We start from the raw sequence: 9550 nt of genomic DNA on the forward strand, positions 1-9550 counted from the left end.
GGTGTGCAGAAGAGACTTCTTTAAAAAAAATGTTAAAAATATAAACTTTTGACTGGTAGAGTATAGCGGCTATATAAGTCATTTACCTAAACATTAGTTTTTGAACTAAGATGCGCAACAAGAAACTGCACCTGAGACTGCTTGAAATTGAGGTTTTGTGGGAGAGCTATCAAGAGTAACTTGCAGAAGTGGAAGAGAAAGAAAGAAAGAAAGATGAAAAAACTACAAACAAACAGAAGACAAAATGAGTAAACAAAGAGACATGAAACAAAGGAAGGAATGAAGGATGGAAGAAAGAACAAAAGGAATAAAGAAAGAACAAACAAACAAAAGAAATACAGTTATAACTAAACAATCAATGTTCATTCGATTCATGTGAACTCTACGACGATGCACAATTTGTTAAACTGTGGTTCGGAACAAGCAATCAAAGCAAGTGTGAAAAAAGCCTCGGAGTCTCAGGAACCAAAGGCTACAGAGCGTGAGAAGGTCTTCATCGTCCTCCTCCTCCTCTTCTCCCCAGTGGCAGCCCATCTGCCTCGCTGTGGGGTCGGTGGGAAGACAGCGGAGCTTGGCATGAGAGCACAGGACCGTGTGTCTGGGATATACAATGCTGTAAATGCTTTTTCTTATAGTCTCACACACAAACACTCTGGAAATGTCTTCCTCTCATGGCACGAACAAGACAAACGGTGACCTCCATCTCTCTAGATGCTCATCCGCTCCACCCAAAACTCTGAATGCTCTTCCAAAAGCTTATTCAGGGAAACTTTCTGTCATGTTTGCCAGGGGGGGCACCCAGAAAACGGATCTGCAGATGAGGAAGACTCAACCATGACGTGCAAGATGAGGCAAGGATTTATGACTGGTAATTAGTATTAGCCTGCGCAAATTTCCTTGCAATGGACTGAGACAAATTACATGGACTGGAACCACGAGGCTCTCGAAAACCGATCCCACCTCACGGGTCCACCAAATCCCAGAGCTGGAACATGCCAAGAGCGGTTTGGAGCAGAAGATCCTGCACTTGTAAAACCGAAAAATAGCCACTGAAGGGTTAACGCTAGACATGGCTATCCATCAGTCTCAAAGGCTTTTCCAATCGCTCCCCCGTCCAACGAAAAAAAAAAAGCGAGAATGCAAAGAGTAAAGGCGGCGGGGAGGGGGGCACTTCAAAGCCTTGTCATCTGGCATTGCAAAGAGCTGGTTTGAATTAACTTCAATTCTCCTTTCTGTTTCCAAGTTCATGGTGAGAGTGCCTGGGCTTCTGGTTTTCATTAGAGCCAATTTTCTTATCTTTTTTCTCCCTCCTTTCTTCATCCTAGGGTTGATCCCCTGCAAATGCAACGTGGCACTGGCTGGGCCTAAATAAGAAGGTGCTGCCCGTAAGGCATGCATTGTCTCGAGAGGCCCACAAAACATTGCTGAGGAGGAAACACGGCGAGCGGAGGGAGAGAAGGGGGGGAAAGAGAGAGAGAAAGAGGAGGAAAAAAAGACGGGAGTGAACAAGAAAGAGGCATGCATTAAGAGGGAAAGTGATAAGTGAGAAGAAACAAGGAAAACAAGAAAAGATACAGAAGGAACAAGACAAAATCAACAAGGGACAAACGAACAAGAAATCAAAAAGATATCGAAGGAAGAAACAAACAAAAGTCAGACAAAACAAACAAATGATGCAAAAAATAAACAAACAGTAGAAAAAGATAAAGGTATAAAGGGAACAAACAAACAAAAGAGACAAAACAAAATGATGCAAAAAAATAAGCAATAGTAAAAACAAGACAGAAAGGTAACAAACAAAAGACAAAAACAATGCAAAAATATAACAAAAACTATAGAAAATGAGAAAGGTAGAGAGGAAGCAAACAAAAGACAGACAAAACAAAAAAGATGCACAAAATAAACAATAGAAAAAGAAAGGTATAGAGGGAACCACCAAACAAAAGTCACAAAACAAACGATGAAAAAAGTAAACAAATAAACAACAGAAAAACAGAAAGATAGAGAGGGAACAAAAGACAAATAGACAGATAAAACAAACAGATTACGCAATAAATAAAAAATAAATAAAAAAAGAGAAAGGTAGAAAGGGAACAAGCAAACAAAAGACAGACAAACCAAACCAAAATGATGCAAAAAAAAAAAAAAAAAATTATAGAAAAAGAGAAAGGTGGAGAGGAAACAAGCAAACAAAAGACAGACAAAACAAACAAATGATGCAAAAAGAAAAAAATGATAGAAAAAGAGAAAGGTAGAGAGGGAGCAAACAACCAAAAGACAGACAAAAACAAATGATGCAAAAAAAAAGATAGAAAAGGATAAAGGTAGAAAGGGAACAAACAAACAGAGAAAACAAAATGATGCAAAAAATAATCAAACAATAGAAAAAGCAAGATAGAAAGGGAACAAACAAAAGACAGACAAAACAAATAATGCAAAATATAACAAAAACAATAGAAAAAGAAAGGTAGAGAGGGAATCACCAAAGAAAAGTCACAAAACAAACAAATGATGGAAAAAAATAATAGAAAAAGAGAATGATAGAAGGGGAACAAACTTCAAACAAAAGTCACAAAACAAACAAATGAGGCAAAAAAAAACCCTATAAAAAGAGAAAGGTAGAAAGGACAAAAAGCAAACAAAAGACAGACAAAACAAACAAATGATGCAAAAAATAACAAACAATAGAAAAAGAAGAAAGGTAGAGAGGGAGCAAACAGCCAAAAGACAGACAAAACAAACTAAAATGATACAAAAATAAACAATAAAAAGAGAAAGGTAGAGAAGGAACAAACAAAAGAGACAAAACAAACAAATAAAGCAAAAATAACAAACAAACAATAAAAAAGAAAAAAGGTAGAGAGGGAACAAACAACCAGAAGAGAGACAAAACAAATAAATGATACAAAAAATAAACAAAAAAGAGAAAGGTAATGAAAAAAATAAACAAAATTCAAAGAAAAACAAAGAATAGAAAGAAAAATTAGCAAACAAAACAAAAATGTAAAAAGAAAGAACAAACAACTGAATTAAAGAAAGAAACTGAACGAACAGGCAAACGAAAGACAAAACAAACAAATAATACAAGTAAAAAAAAAACAGAAACAACTGAAAGACGTGATTAATAAAAACAAAAAGATGACGACAGAATGAACAAACACAAACAAAAGACAGAATAATATTTTAAATAAGACAAAGAACAGATGAATAAACAAAAACAAACAAAATAATGACAGAAGGACAGACAGAACAAACAAACATAAATAACAACAAAAAAGAATGACAGAAATTATACAATAGGAAAAAAAGAAAGAAAGAAAGAAAAAAAGAAAGAAAGAAAAGAAAGAAAGAAAGGCATGAGCAGGAAAGCAGTAGACTGAAATATATGAAGTGTTGTGTTCCTCCTCCTCAGTCTCGAGGGATCATTAAATCAAACACTGAGCAACGTTTGTGCGGAGCAGCTGATGACAGAAAACATGAGAGAGAGAGACAGACAGAGACTGAGTGGTGGGAGTGGGACGTGTCCTCTCATCTGGGTGGATCATGGGTGCACACAGCACTGCTACAGCACACAGATAACTGCTGCCCATGAACACAACTCTGAGTCACTCAACATGGAGTTTCCTTTGACTCAGAATGAATCATGAGCAGATTTGCATGTAATCTGATTAAAATAACACCTCAGGTGCCCCGTAACTCAAACAGTAGAGCATTACACATATACTGAGCTACACGGATACTTGTGTAAGAGGCAAACGATGGCGCCAATACAGTCTGGGTCAATCCACAACTGCAGCGGCATTTCCAACGGAATCAATTCAAAACTCAATTTTAATGCATTATATTAATTTTACTAATTTTATTGCTATTTTTGAACTTGATAATTGTCTCAGTTGCATAATAGATGGATGACATGCATATTTTTTTTCAATTAAATGAACTGCAAATAATTTCAAGGTCATCATATATGCCAAGTCGCAGTTACGGTTTTCAGTAAAAATCACTTGCATCACAGTTTGACTCTTTGCTATCTAAAAGTGAGTGCAATTGTAAAATGACGTCTCTACAGACAGATGAGCGCATTCTGGGTGGGACGAGAAGCGCAGATGCCTGGTAACCACGGATGAATCAGTATGAATGGACCGATAGAGTAAAGGTGTTCGCCAGGCTATGAGTACAGCGGCTGGGAACGCACGTGTCTGTGAGTCATATGGAAACGTAAAGCGACTGAAAGCGAGTCACAACCCTGCTGTCTTTATGAAGGAGGATGCACATCTAGCTACAAAGCTTAAAAGCTTTTCCAACTGACTTATTCTCAATAGCCGAACCGGAGCATCTTAATACAGGTGCTGATGCAGATGAGATCAGGGGGAGCTCTGAGGTCAGATGCACAGACGGGTTGGACTCAGCTGGCATCGCTTAGACCCTGCGTGAGGAAGGGCCGCCGAAGGGAGGTGAAGCGAATTTATCGAAGACGTGTCCGGGAGAGATTTACGACAACGCTCGGACAGACTGAGAGCAGCCCGATTGGGTCAAAGAGGAGGAGGTGGTCGAAAAAAAAAAAGGATGAGCGAGTACTATCCTCTCTTATCATCGCCCTGCAGTGGGCCATATTTTAGCCATCTACCTGCCGAAGCAGCCTGAACGTGTTGGGCACGGAGACCCCTCTTCAAAGAGCGTCTCGAATCGGCCGTGCGCTCGCACCGTGAGGGAGGGGGTTATTAATAGCCCCAAACACCAATGCTAATGGGGCTCAGCTTTACTGGCTCACCATCAAAGACTCCCATCAGCCCCTGCTACAGATAAAAGGGACAGTTCAACGGATGAGCAGCGCTTATACAAATTGTTACAAGACCCCGTTCTCCAACCAATTCTCCAACAACTGCCTACAGTTCATGAAAATCCCTGTGAAAATGGGGCTTTGCCTGGGGCTTTTCACACTGTTTGGCTGTCATATGGATGTTAGTTAAGCAGTATTAAACCAGTGAGCTGGTTTGGCTCTGGCTGTGTACGTTTCACTTTAAGAGATCATGAAATTGACACAAAAGCTAAAAAGTATGCAGAACAATTCAAAAATACTTTCTTTTGACCACAGTTTAAGGCAGCATCATATGCATTGTTAACAGATGAGGCAATCCCATAATACAACGTGACAAGCTTAAGAAAAACACCATTCAAGATGGCAGACAATGCAAAAGAATATCAGTAATCAAATGTAATTGACTAAACACAAAAAGTGTCATTAAAATGTGTAAAATCTAATTTAAAATACACAATTTTTAATTAATGCATGCCAAAGTTGTAAAAAATGACTAAATATCAAAAATAAATACCAAAAAGTATTAATAAAATGTATCATATCTAATTAAAAATTAGCATTTTTTCAAAACCTGCATTATGTAAGAAAAATGGAGTGCAGCTGGCGGAAAACAAAACCAGAGGTATTTCATATTGCATGGCGGGATAGCACCCTATCCTACAGAAAAGCCTTAAAAACTGCTAAATCTGATTACGTTTCATCTCTTTTAGAAGAAAACAAACACAACCCCATTTATTTACTTAAATACAGTGACTACATTAATAAAAAAATAAAGCATCTATGGTCGTTGACATTTCCCAACAGCACAACAGTAATGACTTTATGAACTACTTTACCTAAATTTGTAACCATGCAGCCGTCAGCCACAGTATTGCATCAGATAAGTGTGTTTTAGATCCTCTAAGGAACAATTCTACTCATTCTCTACTATAGGAGAGGAAGAATTGTATCATTTTTTTAAACCATCTAAACCAACAACATTTATGTTAGACTCTACCTCATCTAAGATGCTAAAAGAGGTGCTTCCAGAAGTCATAGATCCTCTTCTGACTATTATTAATTTGTCATTGTCATTAGGATATGTCCCAAAACCTTCAAAACTTGGCCCCAAAGAACTAGTTAATTACAGACCGATCTTGAATCTCCCTTTTCTGTCAAAGCTACTAGAAAAGGCAATATTCTCACAACTATGTTCATTCTTAGAGAAAAATGGTATCTGCAAGGATTTCCAGTCAGGATTTAGATCGTATCATAGTACTGAAACTGTTCTCATTAGAGTTACAAATGACTTGCTCTTATAAATATAAATAACAAATATGATCCCAATCTAATTCAATTAACACGTATCAAGTATCAACAAAATGTGGTAAATCTTCAATAGATCTTCCAGAAATCTTGATACCAAACTGACACCAAAAAGTATCAATAAAATATCAAGTATATAATTTTGTTTATATATATATATATATATATATATTTTTTTTTTTTTAATTTATTTATTTTTTTCCACTAATTGTGGATGCAAAATGCAATCCCATGATGCACTCCGAAAACAGAGAAAAGGATGAAATGCCAAAAATAAATATAATTTCATTTAATACCAAAAAGTATCAACAAAATGTGGTACATCTAAAAATGCTTTTTTAAAATATCATATGTATATTATTCAATACTTACATATGATAGAATAATTCTAACCTACCTTAATTTGACAAAATTGATGATGAAAAATGTTAAGATTAAGAATGTAATCTCATAATGCATCACCAAAATATGCGAAATCAAAAAAAAAAAAAAAAAAAAAAAAAAAAACACCAAAATTGGTCAATTATGAGGATCCACCTTAGAAACCATTGCCTATATAGGCTTACTAGGTTTTGGAACAGAGCCTTTGTTTCTCTTTGAAAAAGTTTGTTAATGTCTTTCCTATCAATTTACAGTATGTCGTAAGGCAGAAAGAGACAAAGTTCATTGATCCAGCTCATCAAACTGATGTATGTTTTCCCTGCAGCTTTTAAGAGTCTGTTAGGTTTCTCTAGCATACTCCATCATACACACACTGTGGTGAAATACAGTCCTTCTACTGGCTGTGAGGTCACCGGGGTTGCCCATCCAATAAAAGGGCATTGCCTTGTGATAAATTCAGCCCTAAACAGGCCACTTTCTGCCACATGTGCCCACATAAAATCTCTGACTGCGCAGCTGCTGGTAATATAAATAGGCTGAAGGAGCAAATAACCATTCACTGAAAGAAATACATAAACACTGTAAAGCAAATATCACTTTGAGTGTCTACTGATTCTTTCATCAATATGGTGTCACTCCCCAACTTGGATCTGTTTTCCAAATAAAATGCAATGCTGGATGGGAAACATGGATTCTGTAATGTCCATGCTACAATACTACAGTCTCCTGTATGTTTTTCTACACTTGTTAGGTTAAAATAACAATTTTAATTACAAAAAGCATTGTTTGTACTGACTGCTATGACACCTGACAACACCAAAGTCAGCTCATGATTGCAAAAAGATGCATTTACAGTATTTGTAACCAAAGACCGTAATATGCTATGTGAACATTATGTAGACCGTAGCTTGTTTTCTGTCACGGGTATATATGGATGACGGTGTTACCTGAATGCCGCCAGATAGTCTGCGTCCCCCATGGGTGGCTCCAGACCTCCGGTGAAGGCCATGTTCACATTAAAGCCCACGCCTGGACCGATGCCCACCTATAGATAGACACAAACAAGCCACAATTTAATGTGCGGTTTAGTAAACTCTCGTTATTTCCCAAAAAAGGAAATAAAAAGTGGAGCAGATGAGCAGGTATTATGAATCATGCACATTCAAGCTTCCCCAGGGAAACCGCTAAATTAAGGCTGATATCACAGAGCCAATACAGAACAAATCCCAACAATTATGAGCAGAGTATAACTATAATGAGGTTTTATTTGAAAGCCAAATGGACTTTGACTAATACCAGAATTTAGGGCTACAACGAGTCAATTGAATTTCAATCCCCTCATTAGTTGAGAGGCAGAAGCTGACTTAACGGATTAATGATAATGAGCATTAATTAGAACTGAGAAAATTGGAGTCAAATAAGTGGAAACTGTCTTTTGCATCGCTCATGTCAGGTTAATGTGTGATATTCAGAAAATACAGTGTGAGGTCCAAAAGTTTTGGTCCAAAGATTTTTTCATTAAAAAACAAATTTTCTGAACCTAAAAAGAGCATAGAATATTAAACATTTTGTTTTTATTTTTCCTTTTTTTTTAGCCTGACATTTTCCAAAACTGTTTATTTCCAAGTTTAAATCTGATTTTTAATCTCTGATTTTCAGTGTAGTCTCAGAATTTTTTAGCAACATATTTTAGAGCATTTACATGCATACATTGCCATTTAAAAGTTCGGAAACAGTAAGATGCTTTTAAAGAAGATTCTTATGCTCATCAAGCCTGCATTTATTGGATCAAAAATCCAGAAAAAACAGTAATATTGTGAAATATTATTTCAATGTAAAATAACTGTTTTCTATGTGAATAGATTTTAAAATATAATTTATTTCTGTGATGCAAAGCTGAATTTTCAGCATCATTACTCCAGTCTTAAGTGTCACATGTGATAAACTGATATAAAATATTTATATTTCAAATACATTTAGCTCTTTTCAATTTTTTATTCATCAAATAATCCTGAAAAAAGAATCATAGGTTCCAAAAAAAAAAATATAAAAGTAATAAATCAGCATATTAGTATAATTTCTGAAGGATCGTGTGACACTGAAGACAGGAGTAATGGCTGATGAAAATTCAGCTTGCATCAGCAAAATAAATTCTATTTTAAAACATATTAAAATAGAAAACCATTATTTTAAACCTAATAATTTTACAAAATGTTACAGTTTTTTTTCTGTATTTTTGATCAACAAAATGCAGCCTTGATGAGCATAAGAGAATTCATAAAAAAAGAACAACAACAACAAAAAAAAACAACAACATTAAAAATCTTACTGATGCCGAATTTTTTGAATGACAGTGTATGTAAATATTGTCATATTTCTTGCATTTTTAATTTACATGGCAACAATGACTGTTTGGTATAATTTGTGGTTTCTCTTACTGAAAATAAAAACAAAAGGAAATTGGACAAATATAATATTTTTCAGATGGTTTAGTGTGAATATACATTATATATGTGAGTAATATAAAATATTAAGCAGCACAACTGTTTTTAACACTGATAATAAATCAGCATATTAGAATGATTTCTGAAGGATCATGTGACACTGAAAACTGGAGTTATGGCTGATGAAAATTCAGCATTGCATCACAGAAATAAATTATATTTTAAAACATTAAAACAGAAAACCATTATTTTAAACTGTAATAATATTACAAAATATTACAGTTTTTTTCTGTATTTTTGATCAAGTAAATGCAGCCTTGATGAGCACAAGAGAATTCTTAAAAAATAATAATAAACAAACAAAAAACAAAAACAAAAAACAAACAAACATTAAAAATCTTACTAACGCTGAATTTTTGAGCTGCAGTGTATGTAAATTTGGTCATATTTCTTGCATTTTTGATTTACATGGCAACAATGACTATTTGCTATAAATTATGGTTTCTCTTACTGAAAATAAAAACAAAAGAAAATTGGACAAAAGAATATTTTTTGCAGATACATTATATATGTGAGTAATATAAAATATTAAGCAGCACAA

The 9550-nt window shown here is 35.2% G+C and overlaps 1 protein-coding gene across 3 annotated transcripts in view; it reads right to left on the minus strand.

Moving 5' to 3' along the window:
* The window catches only part of hdac4 (histone deacetylase 4), a 296174-nt gene that overhangs the window by 43492 nt on the left and 243132 nt on the right, over positions 1–9550 (minus strand). For all 3 annotated transcript variants that reach the window (XM_051119035.1, XM_051119036.1, XM_051119037.1), the window contains one exon: positions 7453–7550. In XM_051119035.1, the coding sequence (XP_050974992.1) occupies positions 7453–7550 (98 nt within the window). The remainder of the gene's footprint in view (positions 1–7452; positions 7551–9550) is intronic.

The sequence above is a fragment of the Labeo rohita genome, chromosome 9 (assembly GCF_022985175.1).
Source record: "Labeo rohita strain BAU-BD-2019 chromosome 9, IGBB_LRoh.1.0, whole genome shotgun sequence".
NCBI lineage: Eukaryota > Metazoa > Chordata > Actinopteri > Cypriniformes > Cyprinidae > Labeo > Labeo rohita.